General features: G+C 37.0%; 1 protein-coding gene across 2 annotated transcripts; it reads right to left on the minus strand.

Moving 5' to 3' along the window:
* Positions 1 to 5,535: 5,535 nt before the first annotated feature.
* On the minus strand, positions 5,536 to 22,136 carry YTHDF1 (YTH N6-methyladenosine RNA binding protein F1). 2 transcript variants are annotated; one of them, XM_085314176.1, is made up of 5 exons: positions 21,866 to 22,136; positions 21,436 to 21,460; positions 19,833 to 19,912; positions 13,513 to 15,039; positions 5,536 to 7,022 (listed from the first exon to the last, which is right to left on the minus strand). In XM_085314176.1, exons 1-5 carry the CDS (start codon positions 21,890 to 21,892, stop codon positions 6,996 to 6,998), a joined length of 1,686 nt encoding a protein of 561 aa, XP_085170302.1. In that variant the 5' UTR covers positions 21,893 to 22,136; the 3' UTR covers positions 5,536 to 6,995. The 2 variants fall into 2 exon arrangements, with proteins under 2 accessions (XP_085170302.1, XP_085170301.1); XM_085314175.1 differs by having other exon boundaries at positions 13,437 to 15,039.
* Between the last annotated feature and the right edge of the window lie 6 nt (positions 22,137 to 22,142).

The following is a 22,142-nucleotide window of genomic DNA, read 5'->3' on the forward strand; positions in this document are numbered from 1 at the left end:
CATGGCTTGGAATAACTGAATGAGCATCATCCAGTGTTTTCCTATCCTCAGCAGCTTTAGGATGTTAAGGAAAAATATGAAGAGATATCTGGCTCATAAAATCACTCTTCTTCCCCACCTAGCATTTTACTCTCCATTGGCAGATTACATCTCCCATCAGAGCTCATTACTGATGCTCTTAGATTAGCATCAGGAAATCTTTTGGAGTTTTCTTTACTCACAAATGATAAAAAGTGCTTTTTGTTTTCTCTCCTTGCTGCCCTCCCCCCAACTAGAAATCTGAAACAGCACATTCAGAAAGATGGAGTTTGGGGACAAAAAAGGTGCTTCCGACCCTGAAGATGACAAATTAACTGTCACGTTATGTAACCAAGTGCGCAGCAAAGGAACAATGAAAGACACTTACTAGATTAACTGGTTAAAACTAGGAATTCTTTTCTTTTTCCCTTGTCAGATCAAACAAAAAATTATTATTACTATCTTAGTTGTAAATTCTGTTTTATAGAGGTCAAACATATAAGCTAATGGGTGCAAAACATTCTCCCTCACTTTATATTGCTACACACCTATGTGACAAACAAATATGCCTCCTTAAATGTTTCTTTTGTTCTGAACTTCTCTTGGCTGATGTAATGGCAATGAAAAAGCATAAACTGTTACAATAGCCTGGCCCCAGAGACTGTGTGTGACGGAAAATAAGCTAACTTAGATAGGCTGGTACTGCATGCAAACCAAAGAATAATTAAAATAAATAAAAGGCATCAAATTTGGTATGATTAAGCCTATGATTGTCTGACTACTGCACACAGTTCACTTTCAACAGACTACAGTTTAATATTTTGATTTAAAGGGAAATCTGAATCAGCTAAGTAACCACCCTGATGTGAACTGGAAACGGTGAAATACAAATTTACCAGTTGCTTATGCCAAAAAAGCTGCTCAAGTACTCAGAATCTAACATAATCCTAAGAAAGGAGTCCCCGCTGCTAACTTCTTCATTTGTAACATCTCACTGACAGCAAGCAGTCTCCAACCCCCAGCTGCTGTGGGTCGTCCTTTTCAGGCTGTTATCCCTATGCACTGTTCAATCTCGGAGCACCTCTGTGAAAGTACAGTACTTAAGGACTAAACTGTGCAACCTTTAAGCAGAAGAGTTAACGAAGACCTATGCAATGGCAGTGCTTTCTTATCCATCCTAACCTGCAACTGCCTTCCAAGCTTTGTCCTGTCTCAAAAATGAACAGGAGAAATGGAAGGGATCACAGCTTCAGCACACTCCAGAGCACTAGAAAGATTTTGTAGGACTAAACCATTAGAATAGAGGTCTAGAAAGCTTACCAGATAGTGACACTTGCACATTTCTAGTTTTCCATGCTAGACAGGGATAGATGCCACTGCCACATTTATGAAGCAACATCACCACAGACCAAAACATCAAAGTACCTCACCCTTCCACAGAAGTATTTGAGAGGTTATGCTAACCACTTTATTTAAAGGTGGTCAAAAGCCTCTGCTGATAGTTGTCAAGATTACAAAAGCATTATTTTGTTACAGAATTCTGAAGAGTTCTTCCCCTCTGCCCCAACTTAGGATAATTTAAGTCAAGTAATTGTATTCTACCTACATGTTGCAAATTATATGAAACCGATTTCTATTAGAAAATGATTTCTGCAAACACCAGTGGACTAAGATAGCCATAAATCTCCATACATCCCCAGACTTTCTTAAACTCACTCTTATTTCTAAATGTGCTGATTATCCAGAAGTCCAACTGGGGTGAAAAGGAAGCTGCTCAGCTCAACAGTGAGCTGCCTTATCATGAGCTGGTAGGTCTAACTTGAGACTTTCGCTTTGTAGATTTTGGCCCTACTACACAGCATGTGAGTGTCTACAGCCAAGAAGCACTGGCTGCGCGCTCTTAACCTGTGCATGGTCTTTAATCAGAAAGTGAATCTCTGGCAAGATGTAGACACTGGTCTGTTTTGCTTTTCATCAGCATCCGCCATCCCAAATTCGTAATAGTAAATGAGATAAATATTATTTCAGCAAGGTGCCTTCTGCTGCAACAACGTTGTATGTTCAGTGTCTCTGCCATCACTGTATCGTCAGAAAACTAAAAGATGTTGCTGCAGGGGCGCCAACAGCAGCGAGAACACTTCCTATATTGGTAGTTTCAAAAAGAGTGGTTGTAGACCACCAGCTTTTCCAGGTAGGTGCGGACCTCTACAGAGTAAGTTAGATACTATCAGCAATAGTCTTGCTTTCATTGCAATTTATAGACCCACGTGAAGTAGTTCACTGAGCTGCCAAGTATACAAATTAAAAACTACTGTGCTATACAGTTTACAGCAATGCTGTAAAACTGAACATAAAACAGGGACTACACAGAAGATACAAATTACAAGAAAAACTCCCGAGCTATAAATATATAGAGAGATTGGCATATCCCTTGTAACATTTACTTCCTATTCTCTCTCATCCCACAGAATATTGAAGGAGGGGAGAAAAATCAAGACAGTTGCTTGCAATTTATTTCTACCCAATGCACTGCACTGAATATTTTAAATATACATGGAAAAAGATTCAGCAAAACAGGTATCTATATCCTTTTCACAGTGTCTTCATTATTGAAATGACAGCAAAACATCATATCCTACTGATATAGCAGCAGTTGGACAACATTCAGAAATGCAGTTCATGAAGACATTATGAGCTGTCTGTTGTCATGGTAACATCTCAGGTAAAAATAATTTCTTGAACAACTTAAAAACCACATCACTTCCACACGACAGATGGCATAAATCTTAGTCCTTCTCTTACACTCCAGAGTAAAAGAGTTTAGACTCTAGTTCTATAAAATTCTGTTTGTTGAAGAAACCCCTTCTCCAAGGTCTATCTCATACCATCACTCCCATAACTTGAGCACAAGAAAAATCAGGGACAGTACAGGAAGAATAAAGGTGACATGGAAAAGAAGCAAGCACCCCTCTGTGCAGGACTTCCCAAGGTGCTCTGAAATTATGACCCTACATAAAACAGGGAAATTAATCCAGTAGCGTACCAGGGAACACAACCCATTCTCGTAATTCCTAAAGCCCTGCCCTACTTTTACACTTTCCAATAAATGAGAAATGTTACAGACTTCCATCACAGAAGCAATGCAGAAAGCAACGTGCGAACAATTTTGTAAGTTTTTTATCAGATTTTTTTTGAAGATAAGAAAGCTGTGAAATCAGTAACATCCATAAATAAACAAAGACAGTCCTCTTCACCCTACCCTCTAACCACTGTTAGGCCAAAGTGCCAGAACATGTGAACTAGAAGTATTAGTGTGCGACAGTGGTGAAATAGCTCATCGGACTAAACCACACAGCTCATGAAATCCAGAATTTCCCTCTGCCAAGTCATGGTCTAATGAAGTTATTTCAATATACTGACTCAACTCCCCTGCTTTTATAAATAGGTGGAATAAGAGTTGCTTCCCTTCCTCAAAAGGGCTGAGGACAAGGCAGACTACAAATGATGATGTTATTATTAAAAAAACCCACAACACTGCTGCACTCACACTATTATTGGACAGTATCACAAATCAGAACAAAAAAAAAAACCCTACACTTCTCCAAAAATAGCATGTAGCATTCGTTCTCATAAAAAGGAGCAGATACCGATAGCTACTGTCAGAAAAAGCCGAAGATTTTACAAGTGAATCTGGCTGTTTAACAGGAAGAATTCAAAGTATTCTGGGAGATCAGCAAAAGGAGTATTAGGCCCCCTCCTCCATCGTTTCTGCTTTACTTTTATACTTATCTGCTATTTTTCTCTCAACTACTTTTCTCAACAAGTACACCTCTAGGTATTTCTTCATCTCTAAGCATGAGCAAGGTAAACCCTGACCTTAATTTACAAGCACACTGTGTTGCTTGTAGCTTTGTAACACAAACATACTTTGTTTACTCTTACCTGTTTCCTTCATTACATCTCAGTGTAGCTTTCTCTCGGCCATTTTCTCTACAAGCTCAAATCACTTAAAACCATCCTTTGCAGCAACAAATATAATCTTCATAAAGATTAAGTGTTCAGTACTATCTGTGGATGAAAACATTTTTCTTCTATTGTAATGGTCAAAGCTATAACATATTCACACTTCAGAGTAGCAAGATGTGCTGCTCTGTCTGACCAGTAACTAAATCAGAGAAAACTACTTCACTTGATTCTGTGATCAGTATTTGGCATTATCTAATACGGTAAGTTACATTCAGCTTAGAAGTAGTAGGCAAAAGAAATACTGTCACACATACACACATTCTAAAAATATTAAAAAGTTACTCATTTAAGCAATGAATTTAATCACAAGGTCAAAAAAACATACAAGTTTTTAGAACTATTACTTGGATTAAAGAAAGAATAAAACAAGAGCTGTGACAACAAGTTATTGTAGAACAGATACTGGAAGAATATTCTCCCCCACATCCTCTAGTGTAATTCAAACACTCCAAAATTCAAATTCAGTGAATAAAAGGATGTTTCTTTAAACTGAAAAGACAGCTGCATGAGAATGAACACGACTAACAGTCTGCTTGATTTGAGCCATCTTACCACTAACACAGTAACAATGAAAAAAGTGACTATTTCACTGTTAAACAATTTTCTTCCACTTTAAATCAGATATCGCTATTCAACACAGCTCTGCAATACCTGAAAGAGAAATCTCTGCATATTGAAGCTGCAATAATTTTTTCTGCTACCCACAAAACCAGGGTAGCAAGTTGAGACACATTGTAATTTTTGTCAACAGTACTGCCAAACTGGTTTGAGATAAGATTTTTTTTTAAGAGCATATTTATACCAAGTCAACAGCTGAATCACAGGAATTATGCTTTTTTTTCCCAGAACAAAAAAAAAAAAAAAAAAAAAAAGAAAAAGAAAAAATAGAGTTGTGGAACTGTTCTGTTCAAGGTCTAGATGAAACCAAATTCATTCTGGCTCCAGTATTAGTTACAAGTGTCCTGTCTTTAACTACAGAAACCAGTACCATGTGCTTTCATTAGATGGTAACACAATTATAATGCAATATTGTTCAAAAACATTAGTAAAAAATAAAACATGCCAAATTATGATAGAGTTGTGAAATACAGCCAACACCCATAAAAGAAAACCTTCAGAAGATTTACTTCTATCTGTAAAGCTCTATTCTCATCCCAATGACCCTGGTCTTAATACCTTCTCCTGAAGGCTGCAGGTCAACTTCCAATCTTGGAGCCTCTCTACCATACAAGGAGAGTGGGAAGTACAAGTGACAACCTTTGTAAGCGCACATATTTCCTCTGAGAAACAGTAACACTCAAAGCAGCTTGAATGTTCTCTGCAGAGCCTGTGAAAGATTTTAGCAAATACAAAGCACGCTGAGAGTGAACATTATGTTATTCTCAACCAACGCATTTTTCAAAGTAGACTTAACTCATGAGTTTGTATAAGGGGTTATTGTAACACAGGAAGACAACTGAAAACGGGAAAAAAATGAAAATGACATCAAACTTGCTAAATACGTATTGTTTATTAAGGCTTGTATTCTCCTAGAGGAAAAAGTTAATCTGATGCTGTCCATTACCCTTACAGTCAGTAACAGTCCAGAGACAGAGTTATACGTTCTAAATACAAGTCTAAATGATACAGCTTAAACTTTATTTAAATTGGAGGTCCTTTTGGAGTAAATAGTTTTCAGAAGATATTTGCTTTCTAATATAGTAAAAGATCCTCTACAATAAACACGTGCAGATCAGTGTGCTAGAGCAGCAGACATGAGCACCATTTCCATGCTTAATTGGAACTCCAGTTGGTGACAGGTTCTCCGAAGGTCCCCTCACTCCACAAAAACATGACAGCAAATTCAGTTTCTTAAAACAGGTTTTTTTACTCATCCAACAGAAAAAAATTAGACATACACACTGTCAATTTTAAACATCTGAGGCATAATCCATCATATTATCCGTACTATTAGTTCCTACGTTAAAGCTCAGCATTATTGGTATAAAAAACTTTAAATGTAATTAGGATTTCGGGGGGTTGGAGGGGAGTAATGAAGGGAAAGATTAAAAATGATCTGCAATTAACTAATAACACCTGAAAGCTGAAACAGGTTTAAACACATTGTCCAAAACCCCTGCAATGTTGATAGCATCACATTATTATTTAATTATTAAGCTACAAAACCATAAAGCAGAATTATGGCCGAGAGAAAGCATCTCGCTCACTCTTGGCAGGATATGGTATAACAAATGCACACTGAAGCACTGGTTAACAGAATGTAAAAGGGAAATATTTTCCAGAGAAATAATTTCACTGACAATTTGATTTTCTACTAGACAGAAAAAAACAACATGGCGCATTAGCAATTTTAAGTGTAATTGTACAGATAACTAAAGAGGCATAGCAGCTGCACAAAGTGATCTGAAATTTATTCTTTTCATTTCAAAATTCTGAAGTGCAGTATCTTAAAATTTTTTAAAATGACAAAAACCAATGCATTTTTTTTTAACGTCTGTCATGAAAAAACAGGGTTTGGGGTGAAAATAAAGGAGAACTTGTCATGTATTCTCCATAATGTCTATTAACCGGCTAGGAACATAATTTGAGCCAAAATAAAGTCTTTGGGAAGCATTAACACTTTAATATGCTCATGTATAGGTCCACCGTAGGTTAATATAACTGTTTACCAACTTAAAAAAATAAAAACAGACACACCTTTATTAATGATTTCTACAGAATTTTACATAGAAAAGGATACAAATTAATGCAGATCCACTTGGGCAAAAATAAACTACAATGTACTTAAAGATGCAACAACTTAATTTCCCCTGCACGAGAAGATATATTGGAGCTGAAAGCTTTAGTTTGTCCTGATGCCAGGATACAGCACCAGAATACTTAAATTTTGTTTCTCATAGTCGAATTCAATATCAGTTCTAGTATATATAGCAAACTGTATATGTTTATTCTTATTGTTTGTTTCGATTCTGACGTTCCTGCAAAGAGAAAAAAAGTTAAAAAATAGTTAAGAAAGTCTAGTCATATTAACAAAAAAAAGTTTTAGGTAATTATAGTTGCACAGATGTGATCCCCAAATATGAACATACACTTTTTATAAAATGTAGCAGCATATATCATATATACCCAAGTCCAAAAATTCAGTAAGATTCAAATATTAAAGTACAGCTTCACATGGATCAGCACAGTTAATCCAAACCGACAGCAGATGAAGGTCACAGCAAAAACATATGGAGTATCAACACTCACAAGTGGAAATGAGGCCTTCAATATTCTACTTTCTGGATTACCTCAGCTACTGCAGTAGTAGGACAACCACTACAAGAACAGTAAGGAGACAGTACATTACTGAATTCCTCAGAAGTATAATTCAAACATATACAAGTGACTTAGGAGTATAGTTACATTCAAAAAACAGGATTTGAGCTCTCTCAAAAAAAATCTGCTCACAATTATTTTCTACTTATTAACTACTCTGGGAGACACTGTGGAATACCTGACAAGTCACAGGAAAAAAAAATCATCAGGTGGAAGAAAAGTGGACCGCATGATGGTCTGATAAAACCAGCGTGGCTAAACAGAACAACCCAAGAACTTCTAAAAGCATCCTAGTTCAGAAGCCAATAGTTACGAAAGCAGTAAATAGTAAGAGCAAATGTCTCAGAGTAAAATAAACAAAGCTATTCATAGTAGAGGCTCTAGAAAAGGGCTTATACAAGCTGTTCAGCAACACAATAATAAGAGAAGGAGGACTTTTTAGCAAGTGCTTCAGACCATCAAAAGTTCCAGAAGTCTCTCCAAAAAGCATCCAGAGGTTCAGAGTTAGAGCTCTAGAAAGTACCATTTACTGTTTTTAAATAAACTCAATATTATCATATTTTTCTTAGGATATGGCAATTTATAAGCTGAACACTGACCATCTGACATTCACCTTTGTTTCCCAATTGTATTTTTCCTATCCTAAAAAAAACACAACTACCATAAAACATGCTGCAGTATTTTCAGGCCAGTGTATTTTTTCCCATTTATTTTAGGTAAGACACTATGCAGATTAAATAGAAAGAGCTCTGCCTTACTGATTTTCATCCTAATAGTCTTCAAAGTAAAATACCTACTGCAGAATAGGCATGTAAAGACTCAACTCGAATACACACTATATTTGAATGGCTCAATATGGCATCAAATTTTGATCTACAATACCTCAAGTACCATGTTAAATGACCAAAATGAAGAAATTCTACTAGATGGACCTGCTGAAGCTTAGTTAGACTTTATGCTGTTACATGACATGACAAGCTGAGGTCCCCAGCTGTGCAGAATCTACTTAGTAGAGTAAAACCCTCTATTTCAAGTAAGAGGATTGTGAAATAGTCAAAGCATAAACAACAGTCAAATCCTAAACTAACACCTTTGGCTTTTACTCAGGTTTTACTTGTTCTGTGGAGTCCTTCCATATAAAACTCATCTCCTAATCATTTCCCTTGGAATATAAAGCTTTTTTTGAATTTTGCCAAACATTTAAAAACAGTTCTCATTTTATGCTGTGACCAACTCAAGGAGCATAGAGTCTGTTACACCTGCAAATGGGCTGTTAGTTTCTGCCTCCAGGCACAACAATATTAACATCTGCATTTTCATAATAAAATGAAGTCAACAGAAGTTCTTAACATAAGACTTAAGGCATAAGTAAAAATACTGAAATTGTTTTACAGGATTAGTAAAACAGACTGTGTAAAGTGATACAGATTTTTTTTTAAATCTATACCCCCATCTTCTACTTGCTGACTTATTATCAACTGTCAATGAAACTCATTTCTTAGTGATACTACACCTAGTATGTTCTGATACTGTATGTTCTTAATGAAAAGAACTTATAGCTGCTTGCCATTTCAAAGAAAAGGTAGTTAGAAAGAGGTATGCCTGGAATAAAACTGCATCAAACCAAACGTATTTTCAGGCTTCCAAAAAAGCAGTTGTTCATTCTACTACTTTTTCTAAGGTGAGAAATACCCTTTCTTCATTTCATCACTGTACTATGCCCTCACCCTAGTATTTCCCATTTCCATCTTAAGTAACTTTAAAGAGCTTGTTTTGTAGTCATCCACTGACTCTCATAATCCCATTTTCTTCAAAAGTCTAAGTCTCCCATTCTCATGGACCAGTCCCATATAGACAGGATACAGGCTAGCAGTGGACACTTCCACCAAGCATCTGAGAAGTAGGTGGGAGGCTCACGGCATTCAGAGTTATCTTAGGCTTTATAATTCAGTAAAAAGTGCTTACTTATTGAATAAATTTATTATGGCATTCCCTCCTACCTTGTTGCTTTCTTTCTCTCTCAGGGGCTATTCTAAGTCTTCCTTTTAAGAAGTGTCTGAAACCACAGAAACTGGCAAGGAGTTTGATGTAAAAATTCTTCATGCTCTTGAGTATGGCTGCTTTGTAGATGATCTAACTCAAATTCTCTCCCTGATTGCTTTTAGCACTACTGCAAGTGAGAACAAGTAGTTTTCTGAGTAACTAGCAAAGCTTTGTTCATTTTGGTTCTGAAGATCCAACTGGAGCATTGTTAGGTTCTCGTCTCCTTGGGAATTCTCTGGTATCTCAGAGGGGAGCTCCTGTTGCACACTTCTCACTGGTGACATCAGTATGTATAGTCTTCAGATACAGGAAAGACTGATTTTCACAAAACTTGCAGAAACTTCCATTTTGAGACACCTATCCCTGTCAAACCTTATTCCCTACACTCCATCCCCAAACTGTCAACTTTCCTGCTAAACCTCGTCTGTCAAGATCAGTAGGATGAGAGTATTCATCTTCTCTGACACAGAAATATAAATACTATCTTTAAATCAGGAAACACAATTAAATGAAACTTAAATAGCAATGAATTTAAATAGCAATGAATTTAATTTTTAGTTTTGGAGGAAGGGCAGAATTCCATCCTTAGAAGTTCTGCACCAATGAATATGCTCAAAAAAAAGCATGCTGCAGGTAATGTCTAAACAACATTAGAAAAAAATAAGTATTCTAAACTGCTAACATGTACTAGCTAACACTTTACCATATTTATTAAAAGTATCACCCAAAAGAAGAAATGATAAATTTGGGAATTCAAGAGCTGAGATGGACTGCACAGCTGTTTCAATATAACACCAAGATCTACATATTGAAACAGCCAAGTGCCTTGACAGCAGTAAAGCAGTCTTGGTACAATAATTAGAACCACCTAGCTAAATACAGGTTTGTGAAGATAAACTGCTGACTTTTTACAGTAGGTCAAACCCCTGTCCAGCACACGACACAAATTGCAAATGAAAAAAAAACAAAACATTAAGATGTGCAAAAAGTTTATTTTCTTTACTAAGTTTTTTGATTTTGGAAGACGATTTTGTAAAAAGTGCACAAGTTTGTTTCTAGGGAATGTGAATAATTAATACTATATTATACTACATTTGCTTTTTAAATAAGCTTTCTCACAAACTTGAAAACTGTTTCAAGAGCATGAACTTTGATCACGTAAATTACTTCGTCAACGCAAAGTTGGATCATATTGGCCCTAGGCACTGAATTTACTAAGAAAAAGCGAGGCTCAGGAGAGATTTCACGACCCTCATTCTTTGGTTATTTCATTCTATAACCCAGTTCCCTTCTATTATTCCTTTACCAGGTTCTGGGCCACTAAAATGTGCTGAGATAGTTTACTACTATGGCAAATCAAAAGCTGGACTTCTATCCAGCCATGATCAAATCTCCCCCCAATTCTACCTGATGATACAGTCCTTAATGTTGGTAACGCTGATGAGCCTTTGGCACTTCAGTAAACTCATCCAAGATTAAATTACAGCTGTCTAAATTGACAACTGTCATTTGACAATTTAGAGTTAACACAGAGGTTCCTAGCTCAGTTAAACTCACAGAACACACGCTGAACCATATTCTGCACGTATTAGTTAAGGAAACATTGGCCTGCAACAAACTGAAAATACATAAAAAAAATTTAAATATTAATGGATCTCATTGCATAGATCACACAAAATCATTCTTTCTTACTGAACATTTACTGTGTAAATGAAATAATGTTCAAGCATCCCATGTGCAGGGTTTTTTTTAAAAAAAGAATTCCAGTCCTTTGTAATGGTGATAGGGATGAAATGGAAGCACAGATTTTTAACAACTAATTTTACTGATAAACAAAAGTATGAAGACTAAAAGTATATGGCAATTTGAAAGCCATTTAAGATGGTACATATATAAACAGAGAAGCCATTTCAGCTGTAAGACAGTTATCTTAATTAGCACTCAGATTCTTCAAAAATTGTCGTAGGAAACAATTTTGTAATGTCAAGGATGATTCAACTTCTGCAGTAGGAACTTCTCAACAATAAGCATTTAGTTGTGTGCATATCCTGCAAGGAAGTCTTCCAGCAGTAAACTGGACTTCTAAAATTTGTTTATTCAAAGAAGGAAAAAATGTCATTAAATTCCTAAATAATAGTTTTATAGACTGCAATAAAATGAACAGTATCTGTTTTTTACTCCATTATTATTGATTTACTTTATTTCTCTAGCACTGCTATCTTCCCTGGTTTATATTGTCCTGTATTCAAAGTTGTTCAGGTGAATCTAAGAAATGTTAAGTTAGACTTAAGAGTTTATTTCTGGCTTAAATGTGGCAGAAAAAACCCAACCAACTTTGGGAAAATGATCTTGTTAAAAAGCAGTGACCTGATTAAGAATATTGCATATTCACTTGAACCGAAAGTGGGAATAATAGTGTACATTAAAATAAACCAAAGTGGGGTCAGCCCAACAGTTGAGCATTAGGCACAGTAACTACAAAACCACTTCAGCTTTCAGCACACAGCCATCTGATCTTCCGTAGGCCAGTAAGTTAACTGTTCAAGAATAGATCTCATACCACTTTCACTACTTGATGTAAAGAAAAGCTCCAACTGTTTAAGCTTTCCCAGTACTCCCACCCATCAAAGGCACATTATTCTCCCCTCAAGACTTGGGAGCAAGTCACAGGGAAGCTGAGTGTTAAAAAAACAAACAAACAAACAACAAAAAAAGGCAACCCCTGACGCACTGTAAACACTTGACAAAGGAACCCAGGTTTTTCAATTCTCTTGCACATAAAGAAACTGCTCTTCTCAAGGTAGAGGTTTCATTAAATATAAAAACTGGTACTGGTCTGCTGAAGCAACAAAGTGTTGATGTAAAAGCATTTAAGCTTTAGCTTGCAGAACCCCACAGAAAGCACAAGACAAACTTCAAATCTTAAACCCTGATTTCCTCTATTGTGTTGAGGTATGCTAGGCACAGCATACCAGATGGCTAGAAGCACCTGGGCTAAAGTTCTTGAGACATATATCTCTTTCTCTCATAATTTAAAGGTACATTCTAGATTCTTCAAAGCAATCTTATCTGCATTTTTAAATGGTAATAGAGCCTTTAAAATGGCAACTTCAATTTCAGCTCCAGGGACATGCATTAAGCCTCTGCTTCAGAAATATTTTGAGGCAAACGTGAACTGCACTAAACCAGCCTGTCAAATAAATGCTTTATTTGAAATGCTATACAAAAAAAAAAAAAAAAAAAGTGTATGAAATACTATCAAGTAACTAGGTGTTACTTTGCTATTAACTGTACATCCAAACACCTAATATCCTATCAGTCCATTATGTTCAGACAGCCTAGAGAAAGACATTCTTGAAACTGGGGTTGTGGGATGGATAGAGGACAGACGACTCTTGGAGCAGACTAAGGTCATGAAAGCATATGTAAATATTTTTACTACACTTTCCCAGTTACTGTCCAAACTGCTCCAACTACATCCTCACTCAAGACTTCAAGAACTAGTAGACATATTAGACCTGGGAACTGAAAGCCTTTATTTACCCAAATAATAATACAAGTAAGTTCAGCAGAGGGAACACAAGCTTTCTAGCACTATTTCAGCAATTTTATGCAATTCTTTCTTTTCCAGAGAGACCAACTGAACAGACAAGATGAGGCAGCAATATGATTGCTCTTACAGCTCACATACAGATTTCACATGCCAACAAGGGCAACAACTTTGGTAGCCCCGTTCTGTCAGTGTTAAACACTTCACATTTATGAGGCAAAAAGCTTGTTAAGTGGCAATCACTGGCAGAAACCTATTCTGAAACAGAAACCAGTTTCTATTCTATTAACCATTTGAAGATAAAACAAAGACCAAAAAAACTGGACATAACATTCCTTTACCTGTATCACTGCTTAACTTTTTGCTCTGAAACTCATTTACCAATGAAATTGTCACAGACAAATAAGTGTAGGTTTGTTGTTAAATACACAAAACTATCAAGCTGAGAGATGTATTAAAAATATTTTGAATTCCTACTTACATTTTTCCACCATAGCAGCCTTCACATTTCATTTTCCCCATATCTGTGTATAAAATAAATTTTTTAATAAGTTTACCTTCCGCACCACCTCCTCCTCTTCTTGGCGCTTTTCATAATGAGAAAAGTCATCAAAGATGGAGGTCGTGTGCTTGTAAGTAGCAATAATTTTAAGCACTTGTTTTGCTTTTTCTAAGGGCACCTCCTGTGTATCACGGGAGTTTGTAACTGGTTTGTTGTCATTGTTCTCCAGCCTGATGTGTCGGAGCTGGTTGTTGGGCACATCCTTCACAAAGATCCACTTGACATCGAATTTCCCCTTCCACTTGTCCTGAGACCAGACACCTGCACTGGTGCCATAGTCCACAGGCGATTTCATCTCTGCTACTCCACAAAAATGTCCACTGCCATTGACACTGAATAGCAAGTAGACCGGACCCTTACTATTCATGGAACGAAAAGCACTGTCCAGGCGTTTGTTGCCATGTTCTGTACTACACCAAATAGAATACTTAATGGAACGATGAATATCATCCTCAGAATAGCTCTTTATTATGAACACACGTCCATTTTTAAGGTTCCATTCAAAATCTTTAGGGTTATAGCTGTGAGCAGCTTTCAGTTTTTCAAGAACAGGATGGGATTCGCCACTTGGAACAGGGTTAGGCTGGGTACTGCCAGCTGAGCTGCTATCATTACCAGTTCCTCCACTTTGGCCAAAAGCTGCATTTCTGTTGCGAGGAGCTACCCAGCGGTTTTGAGGCGGCTGCTGAGGGCTCTGATACTGTGGTTGGGTCAACGGAGGAGGCTGAGCCGGAACAGGCTGAACAATCTGTTGCTGTGGCTGCGGAACAGACTGAGGAGAAGGTATCTGTTGAGGGGCAGGAACTTTTGCCACAGGACCCTTATTGTCCCAAGTACCTATGTCCATATTGTGTTTTATAGGTGGTGGAGGCAGAGCTCCTCCAATTACAGGTCCAGTTTTCGTTTTCATTTTAGGCTGTGGTTTTGCAGGCTTGCTAGCGATAGCAGCCCAAGAGGTTGGTTTAGATACTGGCAAGTTTACACTAGATCCACTGTTACCAGAGAGGGCACCTGTCATCCCAGCGCTGTTGACAACAGAACCTACTGTTTTCACAGCAGAAGTTGTAACATCTCCACCAATCTTAAGTCCAACCATTCCCTGCTCAATACTGTTCATTCCAGGAGCTTTGTTTAATGTGTCATTATGAAATCCTGTTTGTCCATCCACAATGGTACCGCCCAGTGAACTAGGTGGATAACTGTAACTGCTCCCATACGCCGAACTTTGAGTTTGCTGTCCTTGGGATCCACTTGTTCCCCAAGCTGAGAAGGCAGGATTTTCAGGGAAAAAATTAAACCGGTGTTGATAGATGTTATTTCCCAGACCCCCAGGCTGTCCAAAAACAGCATCATGCATAAAATGGTGATCTCCATTACTGAGCTGTCCATAGGTGGTGAGATATGGGATAGGAGGATCTCCTCCTGTAGACCACGGTGCTTCACTGAGAGAATAGGGGAACCCAATAGATGGTGGATAATAACTGGACAGATAGGGATCAGTCATTGATGGATAACTATTGTTCTGTTAAGGAAAAAAAAAAGAGGTCGTTTCAGACACAAGAATTTTGTTTATAACACCCACAGCACTGCACATCACTAAACAGAAAAGAATAGTGCCAAGTAATTTTATTTCTAGTTAAAGATTTTAGTTCACACTCCAGGTTTGCTATTCCACAAATTGCTTAATTCATTAAAAATAGCACTATTGCAACCCGTTCATTTCTATACCAGAGATGAATTCTTTAACCTTTTGCTTGAACTGTGAATTATTTGTAGCTCTAGGTCAAAGCAGCATTATCTCCCCATCCTACTAGTTGTATTTCTTGTATTTAAAAAGATACATGGCTAAATCTGGATACTTAAAATTTGGTCCAGGAATATTGCCTCACAGTGAATTTAGTAATTTGAGATTTTTAGACCATGTAAGTGCAGTTACATTACTACAGGCTATTTAATGGCTTCATCTAGATTTTTTAAATCTATCAATATCAAAATATTTCAAGGTACTTATATAACAGAAGACATTTTGTGACTCATAGCATACAAGTTTTAGATGAAACTGCTTTAATAAAACAGCATATATAATAGAAAACATGGTTATAGTCCTTATTATGGAATTGTTTTGAGGGAGCAACTTTCTCTAACAAGCAAGATATACCTCAAGTGATAAAACACAAAAAGGCTACTTCTGACACAGATGCAAGACCACAGTTAGATCACACACAAAAAAAAGTGTGCCAAGTTTAGTATAAGTAGACCTAATTACTAGAAACTAAAATTACAGTTAAATTAATAGCTGGTATGCTAAAGAAACACAAGCAAATACAGCATGTGACATACACCAGTAAGCCATCCAAACTCTCACTGACCCTACTCAAGCTTCTGCAAAGGTCTCCTTTCCCTCAGTAGTAAAGTCACAAGTGTGCAGAACTTCTTCTGACAGGTCTTCCAAACTGGCCATCTTTTCCACTCTAGGGAATAGAGACTGACCTGTTCTAAACCAGCAGACCCTTCTTTAAAGCTCCAACTTTTCCTCCCTTTTCTCCTTCTCAACTGCTTTTTTAGACCTGAGGAATCTTTCCTTCTACTCATAAATCTTCAGGTGATTTTTTTTGTATTTTATGTTTCTCATAGTCAGCAATGCAAAAGAATACAGACTATTCTAAAGGGGTATTATTCTTCCTTATGAAACTTGAAACACAGATACTGGAGCCCTTCCAAAACGAAACCCTACATGTAATTACCAGTGAGGGGGAGGAAAGGTCAACATCTCCTGCTAATCAGTCAAAGAGCAGCAAATCTTCCCTTACTCACAGAGAATGATGATTTTTAAAAGGAGGAACTAAGACTTCTGTCAAACCTTAATTAAGGTTTGAAAATTGAACAAATATTATGCAGACTCAGCTGAATTGCACAGATATTTTAGTAATTTTACCAAACATAAGATTATTTGTCAGCTCAATCAGAAAACTAAGAAACACCTTGCTAAAGAGAAGTATAATACCCAGATACATTAGAGTCATTTTTATTGTTCATTTTTCAGCAACAGCCTTCCACAAAACCCTGACTAATTTAATATTTTTACTTCCCGTATGAAGAATGACTCCATAAAATATCAAGACTTGTATATATACCATAGACACAACAGCTTTAAATAGCCTAAATCCAGTGTTACCCATTTTTGATTCAAGAGACATCTTCTCTACCACTTCTCTTGTTGACTTCATTTATTTGGAAGTTCTATCATTAACAAGAGGTACACAAACCATCTTTCTATAACATGATGATTCTCTAAAATGTATTAAATTTTCTTAGTCTCTTAAGTTAAGAGAGTCAATACTTATCACATTAAAATATCTTTTTTTCTGAGGGCGTTTGAGACTGGTATCAATGTGTTTTATCTTGAAGTGTTAATATTAAGAAAAAAGTTAAAATAAATGCTAGTGGAAGGGAGGAGCTTTAGATAGGTCTTAGATAGTATTTACTACCTTCGTACATTCTACAGATTTAAATTAAGATCAAAAGAATATGCCCAAATAATACATATGTTTTGTCTCACAGTACTGCTAAACAATTCTACACAATTCCTTACACTGTCACCTTCTGTACACATGGCTTGTCAGGTTTCCACAAAGGTTTTAACAGGATTAAAAGAAAATTTCAGAAGACATCCCCACAAAACATTCAATCTATTTTGAATGGCTTAATGCTACAAAGTGCAAGAGAAGCCCTGATGGAAGTTCTTCACCACAACAGCAGTACACTTATTTTGACAAACTTATCCTTGACCTTTCTGCATCTCTTCTCTACTTTTTTTAAAACCAATCTCTGCACTAATTAGGAAGAGAATCCTCCTTTCTGCCAAAGTTCTCTGCTTGCTCGTAATATCCTCATTCTCAAGTACACCACACTCTCAGAAAAATCTTCTGGTTCTGGATGACAGTACATCCGGGATACCTTCCTTATCGAGTATATCATACGCATATACCTTACCTCATTCAGTTCCCTCTGCTTTCAAAAACACTTTCAGCGTGCATAGTAAGAACCAGCTAAGACACTTCAAATTTGATCTGCGCTATTGCTACCTGAATACCAGACTTTTCTTTGTAAAGAAAAAGCAAGTGCCTTTAATTAGGTACAGCTTTCCATACAAAGATAGGAGACAAATTACATTTGATTACTTAATATACTTAATACTCATTTTAAAGACTAACTTGTATTTTTAAAAGATGACATTTAACACAGTATCATCAGTCTTTATTTAATTTTTGATGTCCAATGTATTGCTTGTGTCAGCAAGGTTTTTAATTTCTTGAGCTTTTTTTTTAAATTCAACTGGTTAACTTTTTTAAAATCAACTACACTTTACAGTAACTTTAAAGGGCATATATCTGACAGAATAAGTAGATAACAAGGCTTTGTTCAGAGATATGGTTGTCTGTATGCTGGTATCTCAGAGAGTTCTAATTAACGCTACTGTCACTTCCCCCTTAAAAATATAAGGCAACCTACACAATTATTTCTTGTAGCTCATCAATTTCTTGTGGCATGCCCATTTCTTGTGGCATTTACAGGTCAGTCAATGGAGCTATACTTTCATGCATCATCACTTTACTAGAATATGAAAATTAAATTATGGAATTCTATAAATCATAGTAACTTTGTACCTTTAATCCTAATAATTGGGCTTATTGACAGTTAACAGAAACATATTACTTAGAATTAATATATAACAGATGGTTCTACTTTTCACCTACATCAAATAGAATGTTAACTGTATTCTACAATAGAAAACATCTTGGTTTTAAATAATTAAAATTTACATACAAATATAAGGAATGGGATGACAAGAATCATAAAGAAAAGGAGGAGAGAAATACAAAAAGCATGCATAGTTTTCTTTCAAAACTGATTTTGCAAAAAGGGAATCTCACTTTATCTTAAACTTCCTGCATTTGTACTGTGACAAGTACAACAATTCCAGACCACAGGACATGTTCCCCATGTAATTGCATTAACTTTGCAGAAGTTGGGAGAACACGTCTAGGCTGCAGAGAATGATGAAGACCTCTGAGCTCAGTTCAAGAACCAGAACCCTCAGAGCACAGATCCTGGAACACAGTGCATGTTATTATATATATAATTTGCCCTAACTTCCACGCTGGTGTGTCTAGACTGCTTCTAGAACTGAGATGAGCTCAGGTATCTCTATACTGAGCTAGAAACTGCAGCCTCCCATAAGCTGCTACGATTCAAATCAAATTAATATAGTTCCAGCTACCTTGCTTCCCAGAGCGCTTAATACAGCTGGAGAATAACTGACCCATGGCAGATGAATTGATAACATTTGCTTGTGTTCACATTCAAGATTCAACCACAATTTCCACAAATAAAACAGAGTATCACATTACATACTCTTTTATTTCAGTGTGTAGAATAATGTTCTTTTGCAAATAAGCTCAACAACGTCACCAGTATTCACAGTGGCATCTATCAGCTTCAAATTGCTGAATTGTAAATGTCCTGTTTAAAACATACCTCTTAGCCTTTTTGCCAAGGAATAATAATGTGCCTCTGCTAGGTCTCTCTCCCCCCTCCCCTATCCCCCTCACTGTATTTTATATTTGTGAAAGAAAATTTTTAGGCTCTAGTTCCTAGACACTTTATTCATTTAAAGATTTTAAAAATACTTGAGTTAGAAGACAATTTCTATTATTATTATATTGAAGTCATGGATGTTAAGTGATGTACATTATAATGAACTAGATCATATTCAGAGTTCAGTGCCTTGCTCTTAAAAAAACCCACATTTTAAATTCTTAAGATATTTCAGAGGACACAAAAGAAGAGCAATATCTGTTGAAGTGTAATGAGAATGCAGAATCACTCTGTTACTTGTTTTCAGTGCTTTCTAGGAAAGGTTTCAACCACAGTAATTTTCAGGCTTATTTTAAAGACAGATCAAGAGATCTGCCAAACCAGAACCTACAGACTCCTCCATGTAGCTCATCTATCAAAGAACTGCAAGATCAAGTAGTCTGTCGTAGTCCAACTGTATTAATAATCTGCAATGTGAGAAGCAATGAACAGACAGCAGTTGGAGCATTAACTTCATTTTTATTTGTGGCCATCTGGATACACGTAGTAATATTAGTAATAAAACTAGCATTGGTGCTCATGAAGCTAAGTAATACAATAGGCTAGTCATTTCTTTTCCATTTCTATTTAAGAAATTTGCTCCCTCAACACAATTCTATAGATCGACTGCCAATACAGCATGCCTACAAAACAAAACTAAGTTACAAATATACTAACCTGATTTGACTGCCCAGAAAGGTAAGGTTCAAAATCGTTGTCATGAACTGTATCCTTCTGGTGTAATGAACCATTTTGTACTGGAAGAAAAGAGTTGCAACAAATTAGAACACTACTTAGTAGCATTTTAGTAAACAGTTCCACCCTAATGTTATTTTATGAAGAGTCATATTCTTCTTCACAGCACAAAGAACCTTCAAAGACAAAAGGATCACACTTGTCCAAGTAATTTCTTTGCATTATTGCTCACAAAACTAAATTTGAATAAGTTTGCATCCATAAAAAGTTGAGTTTTTCTACAGATGAGTGAATCAACAACTCACGTGAACTACTTCTGAACCAAAAAATAATCTCTGACAAGAATCTGGTGAAAAATATTGGAAAATCACACCTAAGGTCCTGGTGCATGACTAGAAATCTCAGAAGCTAATTAACAGTTCTCCCTGCATGTACTGCTTACAGCTTATTTAAATTGACTAAAATAAGAAAGTCAAGTGAGGTTGCATTTAATTATAAAAAAAAACTACTGAGTTTCTTCATAGCCTGACAATGCTTTCAAGCAAAATTTAAGTCTCAACTTTCTCATGGTGGTATCCAAGAGACTGCCTTAATCAAAGGCCTACATAAATTAGCCAGTAAATAAACATTCAAAACACACTGCTGAAAGATACTACACAAAAGCAAAATTAATAGCTCAGTTCAGTTTCCACTGTTTGTTTAAATTAAAAAAAAAAATCATACCCAGTTTATGGTGGGAAAATAAAGCAACTACTTCATAGTTTAGCTAGATTAAAAACAATGCTACATGAAATAAGATGTTTAACAAACAAGTTTGAGAATTTATGAGAATATTTGGAGAAAGTTTGTCTGTGACAACAGCATGTAATAAAAGTACTGATAAACACAAGATACAAACTTTTTGAGACAATAGGCAATTGGATTTTAGATGCTTTTTATTCTACCTTAACCAGACTATCTGAATGGCAAGATTTAGTCCGAGTATCTAAGCCTCAGCAGTTATGCACTTACTAGAGATCACAATAATGAGAATATTTACTTAAAATATTTGCTATTTAATTTTAATTCCAGTTTAAGCAGTGGAATTGTCATAGTATTATCTCATCAGAAGTAACTTAACTATTGTTATCTAAAATTACTTAAGTGAAGTTTGTAGACTTATATATTATGACAACTAGCATATATATATGTCAATAGTAGTACAGTAACAAAATCGTATTTACATAGCAAAAAAGGAGTATGCAAAAGTATGTGAAATTATATCTTGGGTAAGAGATCTCTATTATGTTGAAAACTGCTTTATTTTAAGGAAATTAAGAGCCTTATTGTATGTATGCTTAGTGCTAACACACAGTCCTTCCCACTGTAAACTCAGTAACAATAAGTAGGATGCAAACAAGCTCCTAAAAGTAACAGGCAATGTTATTTTTGAAACAAAGCATATCTTGCTTTGTTCCAGATGTTATCCATGGGGACTGACACCAATACCTATCTGTTCACAAACATTTACCTGTAGGATTCATCTGCAGTAAAAGAAAAAAAAAGAAAAGAAAATTAGATGGCAAGATCTCAGCATATTTCTTACCTTTATTATCTTGCCCTTTCGGTCTCTGGGAAGCCACAGCATATGATGGAGTAAAATAAAAAACGGAGGTGGGGAGAGAGAGAAATGAGAAAGTTAATTTTGGAAAAATGCTCATACTGCCATTACGAAACACACAGCCTATGGGGAGAGAAAAAGCCTCTTAAGGAACGGCTAATAACGAATCGGGCTTGTTTAAACTGGGGTTGAGGAGTTCATCTCAGGTATCATCCAGCACTGGCCTTCCTTAGAAATGGCCACTGCTCTGGAAAGGCAGCGGGAACGCGCCGTGCCTGTGGGGTGGGCTAACGGGAGAGACGAGGCCCCAGAGGAGCCTCTCTCGGGACCGGGGCAGGCCCCAGGCTGCACGAGGACCCCAGCCCGGGGCCTGGGCGCGGAGCACACAGGCCCTGTGCCCAGCTTCGCCGCTTACCTGAGGGTCAACGCTTGTGGCAGACATAATTCATGTACAGGGCCGCCGTGGTTCAGCAGAGAGGGCCCGGGGGGAGGGGGCCGCCCGGCGGGGCGCGGCGCAGGGGCGGCGGCGGCGCCTCTCCCCTCAGGCGGCGCCCGGGCAGCGGCGACGGCGCCGGGGCTGCGGGGAGCGGAGGGGGCCGCTCGGCGCCTCCTCGCAGAGGGAAGGGTTGGGGGCGCGGAAGGCCGGTGCCGCGCCTCGCCTCGCCCTGCCGCCGCCGCCGTCTCCTCACATG

This window comes from Rhea americana, unplaced genomic scaffold (genome assembly GCF_003343005.1).
Source record: "Rhea americana isolate MKP2758 unplaced genomic scaffold, rheAme1 scaffold_4, whole genome shotgun sequence".
Lineage (NCBI taxonomy): Eukaryota > Metazoa > Chordata > Aves > Rheiformes > Rheidae > Rhea > Rhea americana.